The sequence below is a fragment of the Silene latifolia genome, unplaced genomic scaffold (assembly GCF_048544455.1).
Source record: "Silene latifolia isolate original U9 population unplaced genomic scaffold, ASM4854445v1 scaffold_75, whole genome shotgun sequence".
Classification (NCBI taxonomy): Eukaryota; Viridiplantae; Streptophyta; class Magnoliopsida; order Caryophyllales; family Caryophyllaceae; genus Silene; species Silene latifolia.
This window is the reverse complement of record NW_027413661.1, coordinates 4,391,019-4,411,285: the sequence shown is the minus strand read 5'-3', so window position 1 is coordinate 4,411,285 and position 20,267 is coordinate 4,391,019. Positions and strand designations below refer to the sequence as shown.

Below are 20,267 nucleotides of genomic sequence, written 5' to 3'. Positions count from 1 at the left end.
AACAAAGCTTACCTTGTCCTATCAACTTTAGACGAATGCAATCATGCAAACCTAGACCATATGCAACCACTAGACCATGAATACTTACAAGACTAGTATCGACAAACGATCACATCAAGGAAAGGCACAAAGCTAGCATTAAAGCATAGCAAACATGGCGACACACAATCCACAGCAACAGAAGGCACAAAGCTATCATCAAAGCATAGCCGAATAGAGCGAACGCCGTTAGAGCGTATAACGCATCGCCTCTAATCGCTAGAGCGTATAACGCACTGCCTCTAGCTGATGGAGCGTATAACGCACTGCCTCCATCGGTGTGGAGCGTATAACGCACTGTCTCCAAGGTACTATGTATAACGTATAACCACTGCCTATATGTCTAAGACCTGGGCAGACTCTCGGTGCAATAACTATACACCGAACGACACTCGGGGAACAGAGCGTATAACGCACTGCCTCTGTTACACCCCCGACCATAGACCATTCACCAGTCCCCGAAGGGTAGAATTTGTTCATTCCGATAGTATACAACTGATACTACCGTCATCTATTCAAACCAACCAACAAATAAATACACAGTATAACTGACTGTACTAACGTGCGTGAACGACATCACGACTCAACTCATAAGATAGTATAACTGACCATCCTACTTATCATGTGAACAAGAGTAACCAAAGATATATGCAAACACGAGGACATAACACGTTGAACACAATACAACATATGAAACAAGTATAAGTAACCAATGTTATAGTAACTTTAGCTATAACTTTAACATTAACCATTTAATGTTATAGTAACCCTAACCATAACATAAACTCTAGATGCGAGGTTATAGTAACCTCGACTATAACTTCAACATATACGACTTGAAGTTACAGTTACCTCAACTATAACCTTGACACGAAACTCAAAGTTATACTAGTTCCAACCATAACCTTGAGCCATAAATCTCAGGGTATGTTAGTTCCAGCTATAACCTTGACTCGTACTTCAATGTTATTGTAGCTTCGGCTATAACCTTGAATCATATTTCCAAGGTTATACCTGTTTCAGCCATAACTAGAGTAACTACACAAAGTTGTACTAACTTCAGCTATAACACTTGAATCATCATCAAGGTTGTACTAGCTTTAGCTATAACTTTGGAGAGAACTCTTGGCCGCCTATCATGCCGCCATTAGGGTTCACTCGTAAACCCTAATTACGCTCATGACACCCATGATAAACACATAAACAACATACGATATATAATTAATACATTAAAACATATACAAACATGCGAAAATATAATTTAACATGATCATAAACAATCCAACACGTACCAATCATACAAGACAATCATTAAATCATATTAATTACATCAATTGGCATAAACACAATTAAAAGAAAACACCTAGTTACCTTTTTAGCAATTAATGATACAAAATAAGAATGAAAACTCCATGAAAGACACGACCATCAAATCCTTGTCTCCAACACGTGTCCACGTCCTAAAAATTGACTTTAAAGAAAGGCACAAATCGAAACCCTTGAAAACGCCATGAAAGGCTATTCTTGTTCTTCACCCATTAAAATAAGAGACCTTAAAGGTAGGTCCAAAGGTCCATACAAATAATTTCCAATAAAATATTTGGAGATGAATATGTTGTAGAGGTAAGAGCAAGGATTATGAAAATATAATTTATGTATGATTTTGGAAGAAGAAAAGATATTCAACAATGGAGTCAAAGGGAGAAAAGAGAATTAAAAGAGAAAAAGAGAGGAGAGAAAGGCGTGCGTATGAAATCTCACCCACCAAATTAAAGAGTTGACCTAGTTGCTTGCTAGGTTAAATTCTATTTATAAGGGATTAACTAATGGGCGTTGAGTCTATTAGTTCATGCAATGGATTATCTGATTATAAATCAAGTTTGACCATAATAAAACGCTAGGAGGGCTTATAATAGAAAAGTAGTTATTAAATTAAAATAGTAAAATCGTCCACGGACATTTTAACCCAATCCAAAGTATATCAAAACGAGAAATAATAAAATAGAGAACATAAGCTATAAATATATATTCCCAAAATATATTATTAAACTTCAAAATAATTAATTTAATAAAGTACTTTTATAATAAAATATTATTATAAAATACGGGGTGTTACACACCCAGCCTTCACCTATAGGATCGCACTCCTTCGAAGTCATCACCTTTTTTCCGGGTTCATACGCCCAAAACCATAGTTACCCGTAGGCCACCTTCTCGTCGATGTTTTCCTTTAGGGTCCCACTCCCCTAGCACAACCTCTATGTATCCTTTAGGTCCTAGCCTTAGCTCTCACGCTTACCCTTAGCTCCTACGCATCTCCGGAAGCATCTCGAGAAAGAAGTCTCGGGCATGGTCTTTTCTTATGGCTGGCGAGGCTTCTTACGTAGTCTATGTAATACTACGGTTTTATGAACCTCTGGGTACTCTATCGAGTGGGCCTTACTCTGTCGAGTAAGGGTGTTTTGCGTTTAAAATAGTTTCTGACCTGTAGGGTACTCGATCGAGTAGCCTTGGTACTCGATCGAGTAGAGGGCACTCGATCGAGTACGTTAGTTACTCGATCGAGTAGCTCGGTTTACGGGTGATGTTTTGTCGGGTTTTGTTAATAACACAGATTAGTATTTAAACCTTTCCGTCAACTTCATAATACACTATTACAAACCTCACCACATTGAAAAAGAGATTCAAGTTACGTTCTTCGCATTCATCCGTGTTATTGACAAATCTCGGAGTTCGAGAGGTCGGATTGCATCATTCTTTATATCTTTGTGATCCTTGCGTCGAGGGTAAGATCTACGTACCGAAATTGTTATATTTAACTAAGTTTCGTTAAACCCTAATTTTGGGAATTGGGGGTTTGTGGTAGTTTTGTGTGATTAGTGATATATGTGATATTGTGTTAGGCGGAGAATTCGTAGAGGAGGCTTTTTGATATCAGATGTTGAGATCGTCTGACTGTATTGCATTCCAGGTAGGGTTTCCCTACTCAGTATTAGTCCCATAATGTGTTGTTGGTGTTTTGTGGTTGTTGAATAATATCATATTCGTATTGTGACGATTGCGGGATTTGGTTGTTGATAGTAGTTGTGATTGATTGTATCTGTCTGTGTTCTTCGGGGCGCGTCCCTGGCTGAGTGGAGTCACTTGCGGGAGGGGCTTCACGCCCATTATTTGCCTTCTGTGGAACCCGCCAATGAAGGGATGTGAACATTAAGGAATTTGGGTTTATCGCTCGACGGAGATGAGCGGGGATTTGGTGGGTACGGCTGCGGTCCCCCATTGGCGGTGTGGAGTGACCTGTTGCGATAAGCACTCTGGCAGGGCTACACACTTTAGTGTGTAGTCAGGATTGTGGAGTTGGGATTGGAGTTCGGAGTATATCTGTGATGATTGAGCTGTTTGTTTACTGTGTTGTTGTTGTACTGTTGTGATTATATAATTGTGTGATTAGTACTGACCCCGTTTAAATGTTTTAAAAACTGTGGTGATCCATTCGGGGGTGGTGAGCAGTTATTGATAAGGTATGAGACGATGCGTATGGGATAACTGGGATGAGTCACCACGTTGAAGTTTAGAAGTCTTCCTGTTGGAATATGTGTCCTCCGACAATAATGCGATCACAACTGTCGATCACGATGATCACATGTTTAAATCTCATTTTAAGAATACATGTGGGATGTAATATTTTACAGTCAACTGGTCCACATATATCGGTAATGATTGGCTGACTAGAGTTTGACATTACTGTCGTGCGACGCTGGTGATCAGTTGATCCCCTTAGGTCATACCTATAGGGAAATACTCTTAATTGATTATTTAATTAATCGTATGCCGATACGAGTTTATTAAATTGCTTAAAATTGACGGATGATTTTGTGAGTATAATTAATGTGTCTTATTATAATTCGATTATATTAGATACGGTCTAAGTAATTGAATTGTTTTATTACTTAGATAAAATTATTGTTTACGAAACAATTTGGAATTGAAATTGAATGAATAATTTATTATAAATACAAGACGTTGTAATTTATAATTTGATAAACCATTTTGGTACAAGTGATTACGAATTACTAATCGATTTTGTAGATGACATATTTTATGAGTATGTTGATTTTTAATATGTTAAAAATACATTACAATTTTATATGTCAAGTAACATGTCACATATGTTACAATTGACAAATGACAAAAATAAAATGGATCTCCCATTTTATTTAAGGGTGCCGAAATATAGAGGGAACATTGGGTTGATATTGTGTTTTTATCTTACTGGAAAACATAATGATAAAAGACTACCTCTAGCCCTGCATGCCTAGTCTTGCCTTGAGAAGACCAAGACCATGCATTGGCTCCCCAATAAGACCCCCTCCCAACTGGTTTTCCTATGGTGTGTGCAACCATATGGATCTCTCTAATTATTCATTCTTTTTCACCTATTTTTCTAGTGTAAAAAATTGCTATCAAACTCTCTACAATTTATGATAATTCTAGAGAAATAAACTCACAAAACACTACCTCTTGAACCGAAATTTCAAGAGCAAAATTAATATTTTGTGTCAATTTTTAAGTAGACTAATCTTAATACTAGATCATATTATTTTAGTCTTTAAGATGTATTCCTTGGGTATTCACTTTTGGGAGAGATTCTATACTTGAATCTATGTTCATCCATTATTGGAAAGCTCAATAACTAACAAGAAGGAGATCTTGTTGGTGCCCTTTTAATCCGAAAATCATATGGTGAGAAAACGATTTCTTCACTTATCTATTTTAGTTTGCATGCATAAGATTTGTAATTAATTTTATGACTAAATTAATTAGAACATATATGAATATGTTAAGTAATGAGATATCGATTTCTAACAAGCGGTATCAGAGCCAGGTTTTGGTTGTTTGCATGCAAATCGGTTATAATTTTTCCGAGTTATACGATTAACATATAAAACTTATAAATTTGTGTTATTATGATATATCACGAAATAAATTATGCATGTTAAAGTTTCTGATCCTAAAATGTATTTAGGATATTTTGGTTAATTTATGGATTTTTATTGTTTATTTTATTTAATAATGGCATTAAAATGTGATTTTATGATAAAAATGTCATTTTCGGACTAAAATTAGCTAAACTTCGAATTTTTCAGTGGTTTTTGGATATGTTTTCACATATAGTATTTTTAGATGATCTGGAAATTTCAGAATTTTTGGAGTTTTTATGCTCGAAATATGGATTTTTCATGATAAAAATCGAATTTAAATGAAAAATAGGTTAATATGAGAAATATTTTGAATCTGGTCATAGAAATTTAGTATGTTGTCACATGCAATTTTATAAGATGTGTGTAAAATAATTGGCTATAATGAAGTCTTTATGCATGATTTATGAATTTTTGATAAAAAAAAATAACATAAATAGTGACTTAATTAGTGAAAAATTGCTAAAACATACTTCATGACTAAGGAAAAACGTCACATGTTGCATTTTATCACCTATTTCAGATCTAAAAGTGAAAAGTTAATAAATATAATTTTTCTCATATTTTTATGGTTAATATTGTTTAATCCGATAAACCGCAACATAGTTTCTTCCCGATAAATTTCGAAATTTTTAACCTAAGTTTTTGAACATTATGAGTGTCATGGTATTTTTCCAGAATGTTCATGAGTTTAAATTTCAAATTTTGAATTTATTTGAAATTTTTGTGATTTATTTGAAGTTTATGGCTTTATTTTGTAATTTTAAGTCCTTTTATGAACAATATTAAGAAATATAAGTTAATTATTTTCATAAGTTAGTGGAGACTAATTTTGAGTCCTAAGTTGGTTAGGGTAATTAACTTGTGCATAAATATGATTTTATGTAATTTATTGTGATTTTAAAAGGTTGAATCACGGAAATCCGTAAAAACCGATTAATATACGATATTGGCTCCTTAAAGGCGATTTAGCATAAAATTGGGCATGTTCATACATATTATAATGCTGCATTTTATTTATGATTGTCATAATTTTATTTTATGTAATTTTTGAATTATGTAATTTTACTTAGTATGGCCTTAGTTTTTAATTGGTATTACCCGAAATGTATGGGAATATCGATTCGGTTGTAATTTATTGTGATCTCGTATCACCGTTTTGTAATTTAATAGATTTATTTTATTATTCCGGAGTTCCTTGAAGACGGTGTCACTCAAGGAAGGCGATACATAAAGACGGTGTTACCTCGAGATGCGTGCCATAACCGAAGTTTAAGGGACCAATGGAGTTGGTTTCCGAATATGTAATAGTTAATTAGATTTTCTATTTTAGGAAGGCCATACTAGGATTTAATTTATGCTTTGCATTTTATTTATATGTTGCATGCATCGCTAAATCGCCATAACTAAAACATGCATTATCGTTTTATCGAGTTTATCGACCGTGTCAATTACAATTATCGTAGTTCACCGCTTTAGTTCACTTAAAACGTGATAGATAATAAATTGACATGACCTCTCGCTAAAAATAAACAATTGAGACTTAGGCTTACCAAAGAGTAGAAACCATGAAAACCTATTTCGTGAGGGAGTGCGCTCGGCCACACCGGGGTACAAACCTTGTTACGTAGGGGAGGTGGGTGATAAATGTCTATCCACCAAATTCATGTTGATAAGGGATGTATCGGCCACACCGTGCCCAAGTTGATGTGGATTTGGATCATGGACACATTTATTCAAAATTTGGGTTGAACTTAACAAAAGTTTTTGATAAGGGATGTATCGGCCACACCGTGCCCTTGTCGGATGTGTTTTGGGCTAAAGATAAATGTTAATGTAATTTATGATTGTCATATTTTAATTTTTATGTAATTTTTGAATTATGTAATTTTACTTAGTATGGCCTTAGTTTTAATTGGTATTACCCGAAATGTATGAGAATATCGATTCGGTTGTAATTATTGTGATCTCGTATCACCGTTTTGTAATTTAATAGATTTATTTTACTTTAATTACAAATGTATAATAGGAAATTATGTAATTTATTATGTAATTTATTTATTCTGGAGTTCCTTGAAGATGGTGCCTTTCAAGAAGACGGTCCATCAAAGACGGTGTTACCTCGAGATGCATGTCAAAACCGAAGTTCAAGGGACCAAAGGAGTTGGTTTCCGAATTTGTAAAATAGTTTATTAGATTTACTATTTTAGGAAGGTCATACTAGGATTTTTTATGCTTTGCATTTTATTTATATGTTTCATGCATCGCTAAATCGCCATAACTTAAACATGCATTTTAAATCGAGTAAATCGACCGTGTCAATTACAATTATCGTAGTTCACCGCTTTAGTTTACTTAAAACGTGATAGATAATTAATTGACATGACCTCTCGCTAAAATGAACAATTGAGACTTAGCCTTACCAAAAAGTAGAAACCATGAAAACCTATTTCGTGAGGGAGTGCACTCAGCCACACCGGGGTACAAACCTTGTTACGTAGGGGAAGTGGATGATAAATGTCTATCCACCGATTTTATGTTAATAAAGGGTATTTCGGCACACCGTGCCCTAAATTAATATGAATTTGGATCATGGACACATTTATTCGAAATTTGGATTGAACTCAACGAAAGTATTCACGATGATTTCCGGATGTGTTTCGGGCTAGAGATAAATATTAATGTAATTTTATCGACCAAGAGTTCTAAAAGTAGAATCGATTAAAGAGTTAATCCACCGAGTTATATTGATAAGGGATGTATCGGCCACACCGTGCCCAAGTTAATATGAATTTGGGTCTTGGAATCATTTATCATAGTTGGGTAGAGGTCACTATGTAAATGCTATACTTGTTTACAAGTATTATTAAAACGATAAATGTTAAGTTTTCCACTATTCCGTTATTATATTGTTCTATTTCTTTACCACAATTCATATACGATATCATTTCGATTCAAAACTCCTTTGAAACATCGTAACTAAAGACAAAATTTGAATTTTCTTCTAAAGACCTCGAATTATCCATTGGAAGGATCTCTTGTAAAGAATATAGATAAAAGTTATTCATTATCAAACGGGTTTTTGATTCTTGACTAACACATCTACTTACAATGGATTGTTTTTTTCATGTACTTAATTAAATTAAGTACCTTGAAGCGATAAATTATTTTGGTAATTAGATTTGTCAGAATTCGTAATTGACCAAAATAGCGCAACCACTTCAATGGAAGTTTTAAGACTAAAACGATTGAGTTGAAGAGTAATCTTCATAAGATTCAACTTTCCTTCTCTAAGTAAATATTCCTCGAAATGAGTGGGAGCATTCTCTTAAACCGTTAAGAAAAGGATAAGGTTCTAAGAAGTAAAATTAGAATAGAATTAATACAAGGTAATGTTAAAAGTAACGTTATTGAGAATAGCAATACTAAACCTATCAATCCCGACCGGTAAAGTTTCCATTGTCTTAATCGTTGGACGCTAGAAAGGAAACTACCCCAAATTATTGAAGAATCAACAAGTTAGTTGTGGGACATCTAATAGGACCTTCTTCTTTAAATGTTTATTTGATTGACATAAATTTTGCTAGTACTACTTCGTCAATATTAGAAACCGGTGGTGGTTTTCATCATTGTACTTGATACATAGGATGATTAGAATATGACGACTAGCAACAATGATGTTGAGAGATAGAGTCATTGTGTAATCAATCTAGTTTTGGGTTTATATTTATACCTTAATTATGACTATTAAGTGAATAAATTCTAAATAAGAATATAATTTTGTTAAGATACAAAAGAGGTTTCACTTTTGTGGCCCTATACACCACGATTTGATGTATGGCTAGCCCATTATCAAGGTGATTATATTCTAAACCAAACTAGGATGACATATCATGTAGATGATGCAAGACTCAAATTGGTAACCCAAGATTAAACCTTAAATTCTGGAATGATTAACGCAAAGAGTTATCGAGTACTCTTGAAACCATTAGATCTTATGGTATATGCGTATCTTGTATTCAAAGCAAGATGTCTCGTGCGTTTTGGTTAAAAAGGAGATCGAGGTTGTAAATCATTGTTCCAAAATAGGTTGATCATTTTCTTTTACCAACGATTTAAGTTGACGCTGATATGTTCACTTAATAAGGTAAATAGAGAAATCCTTGAAGAAGTTCAAAGAGTTCAAGGAACCACGATTTAATCGTGATGGGATTATCAAAGTGAAGACTTTGATATAAGCCAAAGGAAATGTGATATAGTATCACAAATTAATCTCTCTTGCACGCATTATGGGATAATGTGTGAAATCAAACGCTATTCGATATGGTTTGGACTTCAATCAAGTCACTTTGAGTTACTTGATCCTTTTGGGGATTTTATCATTTTGTCTAAAATATTTTTCCACTAAATCTAAAACGAATCATATGAGATATGAAATGGTAGGGTACCATGTTTGTAATTTTTCAAAAGAAACAAATGCTCATTTTTCCCTTATTATAATCACGAGTACAACGGGTTTGTGGCTCGTGAAGCTGTCTTTCTAAAATACAAGTTTATTTCTAGAAGACAGAGTGGGAGAAATTATTTAAGAGCCACAAATAATGTTATGTAACACAAGAAACTGGTCTTTCTTGGCTACATGAGACGTTTTGTGTAAGACATTGTTTCTTTATAACCTAGGAGGTTAAATTCGTCACTTGTTGAAGATGATGAATTCATGCTACTTTTAAGAAAGTAAAGAGCTTATAACTTACAAAGAAATCGTTTGATTCAAGTTAATTACTTCTAGAAAGTAATGAACATATGACTTACATGAGATTGTTTAAGTCACAACTCAATAACTCAATACAAGGCTTAGAGCCATGAAAATCCGAAATTAAAGGCTTGATTAGTGACAAAGGGTTTTGCACTAATAAAGAGAGATTTCAAAGCTGTTAGATATCAAAGCTTGATTGGTTGCAAAGGGTTTTGCACTAGTTGAAATGCTTAAGTCTATTTGGATCTTCTTAAGGATTGTATTTCATTATAATGAGATATATAACAAGTGAATCCAAAAACTCACTTCTTCAATTAGAAGGAATGTATTCAATACAAGTCATGAGTTTTATAGATTCTTGCAATCCTAAGATAATGTGAAACTTAAGAGAGGGTCTTAAGTAGGACATCAATGAGTTGGAATCAATGTTTTGATCATGTTATAAAACTTTTCTCGATAAGTCGAGAAGTTGTGTTTATACATGGAGTTTAGTGGGAGTTACGGAAATTTTAATTAGTCTTATATGTGGATGACATATTGATCATTGAGAATGATTTAAGACTTTTGGAGTAATATAATAGATCTTTAATATCCAGATTTATGAAGATAAATGTACATGATATTAGCGTCAAATAAGAAGTCTTGTGTTGATAAGATTCATGACTAAGTTCAATCGAGTTGAACATATTTGATTGATTCCATTTGCTTCCGCTGCCGAATCAATTAAATAGGAAATGATGTATAACACTTCATATACTTTGAGCATGATGAATTGTTTCAAATCGAATTTATGTAATAGTTACCAAGTAAACCATAAATATTACCCTTAAGTGCTTGCATAAGCATTAAGGATGTAATGCAAAGTGTTTTTGATGCAATTTTGTGTAAGGGTGTTACACAAGTGACAATTGACAATTGAGATTGCGCATGGTTTCTGACAAAACCATAATCAAAACACATTAGGATGGTTAAGATACCACTGTGGCTATGTTATTTAAGAAATAGATTTTCTAGAATCGTTCTAGGCAATAAAGAACAATGAGAAATATTTACAACGGAAATTGAGTACACTTGCAATCATGGGATGTTTAAGAAGGATGAGTCCCGCACACTGTGAAAACAGTGGGAGCTATTCTAAGGCCAGAGGGCCTATGTCTTGATTGGATCTCGACACATACTCAGAAAGTTTTGTAATGCAAGTGTATACATTACAAAGGAAAACGAGTATGTAGTAAGGTTGAGTAAGGTACAAGAAGTTGATAAAACCTACTAACCAAAGCCTTCTCATGGGCTTAACATGATGAGTCATGTCATATGTCATTTCAATTGCATTGAGATGAATAACTACATATAAGATGAAAATGGATTATAAAATTATGAAGTAGTAATCAGGTATTGACTATTCATATAATAATCACATTTGTCGTTCGAGTTTTTAAATCTAAAAACTCCTTTTATACCTTGTTACATCCAAACGGGTTGTAGAGACAACATTGAACCCCGTTAAAGTGAACCCGGATTAACATGGTATTCGCCCATAGTCACTTGTATGAGGTGACGACTCGAAGTGACTAGAGTGTGATGCGATTGATGGCAAGTTCAAGTGCCATAGAGTCATGTGAGATGACTAGTCGATCACATAGGCAGACTGTTAGGAACACTTTATCGGGCCTTATGACCGCTTATAGAGTTCTGGCAAATTTATATAGCCTGGTCGTGGCGAGAGCTACTATGGTATTCTAATGAGTCGATTCTTTTGACTAAAGACTGTTCGCCTAAGATGGCACAGTTTCAGATTAACTTTGATTTGTGTTACTACGACCTTCGTAAATGGGGTCAAATGGGCATATTTTGGGTTATGATGGCTGTGGCTAATCGAAGGGAATAAGTGCGATAGGAATTGTCCACCCCTTTGTCACGGTTATAACAATATCTCAGGGGCACTCGAGGAGTAATGAACTGGAAATGCCTGGCCACGCTCAGAAGATATCTATGATAGATAAATCCGGTCAATCAGTTATTCTCCAGATCGAGGAAACCACTCTCGATATGATCACTTGCAAGTACGACCTGAAAGACACCTTGCATTGAGTGAGAGATAGTAATGGGACAAGAGAATTGGTGACGCACACTTGTCGAGGACAAGTGGGAGATTGTTGGAATATTTGTCCTCCGACAATAATGCGATCACAACTGTCGATCATGATGATCACATGTTTAAATCTCATTTTAAGAATACATGTGGGATGTAATATTTTGATCAATGGTCCACACCTATCGGTAATGATTGGTGACTAGAATTTGACATTACTTGTCGTGCGGCGGTGTTGATCAGTTGATCTCCTTAGGTCATACCTATAGGGAAATACTCTTAATTGATTATTTAATTAATCGTATGCCGATACGAGTTAATTAAATTGCTTAAAATTGACGGATGATTTTGTGAGTATAGTTAACGTGTCTTATTATAATTCGATTATATTAGATACGGTCTAAGTAATTGAATTGTTTTATTAGTTAGATAAAATTATTGTTTACGAAACAATTTGGAATTGAAATTGAATGAATAATTTATTATAAATACAAGACGTTGTAATTTATAATTTGATAAACCATTTTGGTACAAGTGATTACGAATTACTAATCGATTTTGTATATGACATATTTTATGAGTATGTTGATTTTTAATATGTTAAAAATACATTACAATTTCATATGTCAAGTAACATGCACTACTACAATTTAAAGCTACGAGAACGCCACTTAAAGAACGGTTGGTAACGGAACTGTTCTCTTTCTTTTTTTTATGTTAGGCGGGCGATTATGAATTCTGAATAGAACGGTTATTGGGTTGAACCGTTCTTATAGATAAACAAAGAGAACGGGTTGGTTTGACCAACCGTTTTAATTAAAACTAGAACTGCAGAACACACCGCTTCATACTCCCCTCCGTTCCCCACCGTTCTCCTTAATCTGTCAACGAGAACGGCTCCGTTCTCCTTAATCTGTCAAAGAGAACGGCTCCGTTCCCCACGGTTATCCTTATTAATTCAACGAGAACGGCTCCGTTCTCCACCGTTCTCCTTAATCTGTCAACGAGAACGGCTCCGTTCCCCACCGTTCTCCTTATTAATTCAATCAAATGAAAACATGGCGTTTACACTTCTACGTGCTGCACCCTAATTGTTTCCTTCGCACAGTTTGATTATCACCATCGCAAGTTTTATTTTCAATCAAATTATCAGTTGCCCCTTCTTGTTAGTGCTTGCTCATACTCCGGCCACCGCCTTATTGTCGTTGGTCACTTGTATTTCATCGCCGTTGATCGTTGCTGCTGGTAAGATCATTTTTCATTATTTGTAATGTTAGCTTTAAAACTACAATCTTAGATTATATTATCTGTTTATTTCATTGATTCTTGCTGCTCGTCTTTCATCATTGTTGTTGATTGTATACTTTAATGTATGCTGATGTTAGGGTTTAGTATTTGGTGATGGTAGGGTTTAGTAGTTAGCAGTCGTGTGGCTTCCTAATATGATTGTGGTTGTGAAATATTTCTCTTGAAGAGCTCTGCAGTTTATTTAGAATGTGCGCTACGTATAGGGAAAAGTTGATTTTAGTTCCTTGAGCCTTGAGTTGATTGCTCCTGTGTGTCCTTGAGCCTTTATTGTTAAAAGGGTTTTAGAATTATACCTCCATAAGAGAAAATCTGCATATTCATTGTTCATTCTATATAGGTCACATTCATGTTACTTGGTGGAATTCTGTTTTTTCTGTAGTCGAATCGTAGCAGCTAAATTTCAAACAATTGGCCAAATTACCAAATTTCTTTTGTTATGACTGAAATAGGCCTAGATTTGTAAATTTAACTAGAAACTTCCTACCAGCTCCTCATTACCTCAACTGAAAGTTAGAAGTATCAGTATGGATGGGTGTATCTAGTATCTACTCATTTTAGGTTTTCCACTTTTCAATTTCTATGGGAGCCAAATTCATTATTATTTGTCTTCGGAGTATATTGTACCCCAGTAGCATGTGGTGATTATGGGCGTGAGGAATCACAGGGTCATATATGGGAGACGCGGGAGTCTTTTAGGCAATGGGTAATGATGTCATTGTATCTATGAGATTTAAATTAAATGTGATTAAGACTTTATGAGGAGCAGTTTACTCTCTGTATGTCTCAAAACTAGTTTTCTCAGTGCTCAATCATTTCTAATGATTTTCATTTTTTTTTAAGTTCACAAGGAAAATATTGGGCATGAATAAAAGTTAGTTCACCAGCTATATTATTCATAATCTGATTAGGAGCCATCAGTCCAGCAAAGCAAAATAAATTTTAGCCATGTTTATGACCTGAATCATCTGTGTATTGTCTATTAAGACTAGCTACTTTATCAGATTAAGATGTGCTTGATTTTACTCTATTCTGGTTGTCAGTCTCTTTCTGTTGCAGCTAATCTATGTTTGTCTATTTTCATGCTCCAAAAGAGCGACTCTATCAGTTTTTAAAACAAGTGCCCATATCCCATATATAGTGTGAAATTAAATATATTTGTAATATTAGTTGCTTTTTTCTATTATATAGACCAATATGGATCGTACGTGGATGATGGATGGGAAAAGAGGTGATCCTAAATATGATGCCGGTTTAGCTGAATTTTATGAATTCGTTAGAAAGAATGTGAAAGACAAGTCTAATATGCCATGCCCTTGTGAAATGTGTCTGAATATCAAATATATGAGCTTCTCGGATGTTAAAATCCATTTAGAAAAGAATAAATTTAATTCAAAGTATAAACTTTGGAGGTTTCATGGGGAGTCTAGAGTGGTACAGAGAATGGAGGAAAATATGGGAGAGACTAAGATTGAGGGAGGAAGTCTTCCTATAGAAAAAGGTATCGACTCACTGGAAGATTCGGATTGGGATATGAATTCTTGTGATATGAATTCTGTGTCCGATGACGAGTTTGATGACGATGAATTAGAAAAAATATTACGAGATCGGTTAGTTGAAGACGGTCTTGAAGAAGATAACCCTTACCTAGGTCAATATCCCGCTGATATAGATGACATTCTAGGTGAATATGAAGAACCCGATGTTACTAATTTAGATGACATCACAAGCATTGTATTAGAGAAGCTAAAAGACGCTGAAATGCCTTTGTATAAGAGTTGTAAGAATTATACAAAATTGTCAGTCGTTGTTAAGCTATATAATTTGAAAGCAACAAATGGGTGGAGTGATAAAAGTTTTACCCACCTTCTCGAATTATTGAAGGACATGCTTCCAGAAGATAATGTTCTTCCTAATCGTACATATGCGGCCAAGAAGATACTTAGAGGAATTGGTATGAAATATGTGAAGATTCATGCATGCCCTAATGATTGTATATTATATCGCAAGGAATATGAGAGTTTCACTCATTATCCAGTTTGTAATGATTAGCGATATAAAAAGAAGGAAGGGATCCCAGCAAAATTTTTGTGGTATTTTCCGATAATACTCAGGTTGCGACGACTCTTTGCGAATAAGGAAGATGCAAAGTTGTTGACATGGCATAAAAATGCAAAAGTTAATGATGGCAAGTTGAGACACCCGGCTGATGGTTTAGAGTGGAAACACATTGACGCCAAGTATCCCGAATTCGGGAAAGAACCCAGAAATAAATCTTCGACTTGCACTCTCTACTGACGGGATGAATCCTTTTGGGAATTTAAGTAGTCAACATAGCACTTGGCCTGTGCTTTTAGCTATTTACAATTTACCTCCATATGTGTGCATGAAAAGGAAGTATTTGATGCTGTCCTTATTGATTTCTGGTCCCAAAGAACCGGGTAATGATATAGATGTTTACTTGGCGCCCCTTCTTGACGATTTGAGAACACTATGGGATGAAGGAATAGAAGTCTTTGATGTGTACCAAAAAAGTTTTTTCAATTTGAAAGCAATGTTATTATGCATTATATCTGATTTTCCTGCATACGGTAATCTTTGTGGACATACTGTGCATGGGAAAGAGGCGTGCCCCTTGTGTGCAGAAGATGTTGACTCTTCTTATTTGAGGTTTTCTCGAAAGCAAGCTTTCTTAGAATACCGTAAATTTTTGGAGGAAGATCATTCGTATCGCAAGCAATAAAAAGCTTTCAATGGAAAACCTTATTATCGTCCATATCCTAAGATATTAAGCGGTCATGATGTATATCAAAAGGTGAAAGATATTAAAATTACATATGGGAAGAAGGGTTCTAAATTAGCATCACGGGGATACAAGAAGATGTCTCCTCTTTTTGAGCGACTCCCATATTGGCGGGAACTCTCCATAAGACATTGTTTGGATGTTATGCATATCGAAAAGAATGTTTGTGACAATATTATCAACACTCTTTTGAATGTCCCAAATAAGTCAAAAGACAATGTGGCAGCTAGGAAGGATATGGTGGATATGAAAATTCGACCCGAGTTGGCCCCGCAAGAGAAGGGAGGACGGACTTATTTGCCTCCTGCTGCCCATACACTCTCAAAAAAGGAGAAAATAGAGTTTTGTGAATGTTTTCATGGTGTTAAAGTGCCAGAGGGATATTCTTCGAATATTAGTAGCCTCGTATCAATGCGAGATCTCAAGCTTACTGGTTTAAAATCTCACGACTGTCATACTTTTATGCAACAATTACTAGTTGTGGCCATACGTAACATTTTACCTACAAAGGTTCGATATGCCATAACCAAGTTTTGTTTTTTCTTTAATGCTATATGTAACAAAGTTATTGATCCTGGAGAGTTAGAGGCTTTGCAAAATTTAGTTGTCACTTCTCTTTGTCAATTCGAAATGTACTTTCCTCCTTCATTTTTTTACAATCATGGTTCATTTGACCGTACACTTGGTAAGAGAGATCAAGTATCTAGGACCTGTTTACTTAAGGTATCAATATCCTTTTGAAAGATTGATGAAAGTATATAAGGATTATACGTCTAATAGATATCGTCCTGAAGGGTGCATTGCCGAGCGTGCCATCATCGATGAAGCACTTTCTTATTATTATACACACTTATCAAATTCTGAGATACTTGGGATCCCTAAGAATCGACATAGTGAGTGGATGAAGGGAAAAGGTCTTAGGGGTCATGTTCGTCAAGATATGGCATTTGATAAGTGGCATGGAGCACACACATATGTCCTTCATAACGAGGATGAGGTATAGCCGTACATTGAGGAACACATGGTTTTATTGAGGGACAAGTATCGAAATAAAACCGAGATGTGGATCGGAAATGAGCACAAGAAGACATTTCGAGCTTGGTTCAAGGGTCGAGTGATAGAAGACTTGCAAAAGTATCCTGATTATATTTCTTCTTGATTAAGAAGGCTTTGTTTCGGCCCAAATACATATGCATCTTCTTATAGTGGTTATGCCATTAATGGGTGCACCTTTTACACTCGTGAGCAAGATGACAAGAGTACGATGCAAAATAGTGGGGTAAGTGTAGAAGCTGAAGCCATGCACTTTTCTAGTTCAAAAGATAAGAATCCAATTTTAAGTAAGATGCATTATTACGGAGTTATTGAAGAGATTTGGGTGTTAGATTACACAGATTTCGATATCCCTGTTTTTTGGTGGAAATGGTGTCAAACTAATACCGGTGTCCGTAAGGATGAATTAGGATTCACTTTTGTGAATATTGATAAAAGTGGATAAGGAAGATCCTTTCATTTTAGCCACACAAGCCAAACAAGTGTTTTATGTGACCGATCCAAAAGATAAAAATTGGTCAGTTGTTTTATCCGTAAGGAGTAGGCGGGATGTGAATAGTTTTGATGAAGATGTTGTATATGAGGGTTTTGATCGTAATGTATCAGGTTTAGATGATAAGTATACTGTCAATAGTTCGAGTTTATATACGCGTGATGATCACAACGAAGGAATATGGATTAATACTGACACCCCTTCCAGAAAACGCCCTCGTGTTGTTGAAAAATGAGTAAGTCATGATGATTTATGTTTATTATAGTTATGCTTTTTAAAATCCTGACCCACCACATTCCAGGCATCCAGGAAAAACCCTGAAGAATAACCATCAATACCTGGGCTCTTGTTTCTATCAATAGACTTTAATGCATCCAGAATCTCAGGTGCTCTCACAGGTTGCACAAGAGAGTTGCAGCTTTCTGAAGGCACTGTGTCTTGAAGAAATAAATGTGAGGGCAAAGGCAAAACAGAAGAAGAAGAACCCAGCAAAGACTTATAGTAGGAAAGAAACCCAAGAGCAACCTCATGAGTGCCTGTGCACTGCCTTCCTGCATCATCAAGGATTCTGCCAATATTATTTCTAACATTTCTAGCAGAAATCCTAGAGTAGAAGTATCTATTACTAAGATCACCAAGGGAGAACAACTAAGTTTATCCTGACATTGCTTAAAGGCATGTTTACAGTTTGCCACTTTGTCAGAAAGATTAGTAAAGGAAGAAGTGTGAAGCTTCCTTAATCCACTTTTTAGCCTTTTAAGCTTCTGAAATAAGGAGGCTATATGCCCTCCATAGTAAGAATAACTCCAACCCATATGCACAGTATTCTGGAACTGAGGGGAGAGAGCCCAACAGTTCAAATCTTTTTTTTAGGTGAAATATGAATTAAATTAATAATGGTTTAGGTCTTACTTTTAGGTGAAATGTGAATTAAATTAATAATGGTTTAGGTCTTACATTACTCTGGATAAGTCAAACTAAAGCAGTTAAATTAGAAGTTGTATGCCCATAATCATGCTCATTGCACCAGGAACATAAGTGACATGAGGACTCCTTGCCATTGTAGCTGCATTCTCCTTCATAGCTTCAATCTTCCTTAACTCGATCAAACCCATTCCTGCAGATGCAGTTGCCTCTGAAATCAACTTGGCAACCTCACTTTCTCCTTCTGCCCTTATAACAGCTGCGCGCTTCTCCTGCTCTGACTTCATCACCACATACCTTATAAGGAAGGACGCATCTAACCAAGACCAACCTACCTACCTACCTACCTGCATAACTGAGCCACTTTACCCCCAACCCCTTATTTTAACCTGCTGTCTCAGAAGCTTTTGATATATTTATGTTGATATATTTACAGAATTTGATATATTTACGTCTTATTTATGTTGATATATTTACAGAATTTTATGAGTGTGTAATTTGTTAATGCATGCCAGGTTGATCGATGGGCTTACAAAGGTGTAAAGGAACTCAGAATACTAACTCTGATGAATCAGGCAAGAAGAGGAAGAGAAGGTCTAAGGAGAGGGGTCGAACAGTGTTGGCCTTAGTTTCAAAAGCACTTAAGGAGAAGAAACCAATTGAATTAGAGTGGGATAAAGTGCATAGATTGCCTACAGGAACGTACGCTGGGAAGTTTATTAGCTGGGTTGGCCTTACTACTCGGAGGCATGTTAGTTGCACAGTGGAAACGTGGGACCATGTGGATGATGTCACGAAGCAAGAAATTTTGGATAGTATCACAGTCAGTAATTGTCTTGGTTATCTGATAATTGACTTGGTTATTCTATGCATAAAATAGTAAGTGTCAAAAACCAAGAGCATTTAAAGTTTCATTAGGATTAATTGAAAGTCGCATATCATTTTTAACAGTTCGCTGAAGACTGATATACTCCTAGTAAAAAGTTTATATATAATAGCTCAGACTTTTTTTCTACCATTCTCTAAGTGTAATAAATTAAGATTTAAGGAGTAAGGGCAGCCACATCTTTGACTCATATATACAAACGCACATATATTACTACATGTTAAGTGTTAACTAATCGATTACATAGAAGACCTGATTCTACTATTGCTCATGCAACTTTGGTGGAACAGAACTGATTCTTTCCGCTACCTGCAGATTAACATAGAACAAGACTAAGACGCGCCATTAGGAAAGTTAAAAAAAAAAGGAAAAGTCTAATTTTTAGGAAGTAAAATATAGCTTACTAAAATAATACAGTTCAATTTTAGTTATACATATTAGAACAACAACATGCAATACTGAAATGGTAAGCAAAATCAAGTAATTTTGTGCAAAGCAAGATGCAACTGCTTTACGTGCGATAGTTGTTTGTCGGGTAATTTTCATCCGTGATACACAAGACTTGCTACATAGAGTATCATCTCGCTTGCAAAATTTGAATTTTATCTTTGAAATTATTAGAATGAGAGTTCAACCCTTGTCCTTAAGTTCATCTGTTTGCCCTTTTTTCTAAATATGTTATGTATGTGACAAAGTTCAACAGACTTAAGACTTTTTCTTGACATCAAAACTCCACATATGGATTTGGCTGATGAAGTATGCTCTAGTTGTTAGAGGTTGGTGGTACCGAATTACCCACAGGATATTAATTGGTTTATAAAGCTGATACTCCCTTGAGGAAGTTATCACACGTGATACAAAATTAGAGGTAAATCTATTATCACAGTTGTTATGTATGGTTGCGTATAAGTCACGTCAGATGGAAGACAACATAAGG

General features: G+C 35.2%; 1 protein-coding gene across 1 annotated transcript; it reads left to right on the top strand.

The window, feature by feature from the left end:
* Window positions 1-14,368: 14,368 nt before the first annotated feature.
* LOC141640293 (uncharacterized) lies at window positions 14,369-15,914 on the top strand. Its single transcript, XM_074449143.1, has 2 exons — window positions 14,369-15,208; window positions 15,390-15,914. Exons 1-2 carry the CDS (start codon window positions 14,369-14,371, stop codon window positions 15,912-15,914), a joined length of 1,365 nt encoding a protein of 454 aa, XP_074305244.1.
* The last annotated feature ends 4,353 nt before the right edge of the window (window positions 15,915-20,267 follow it).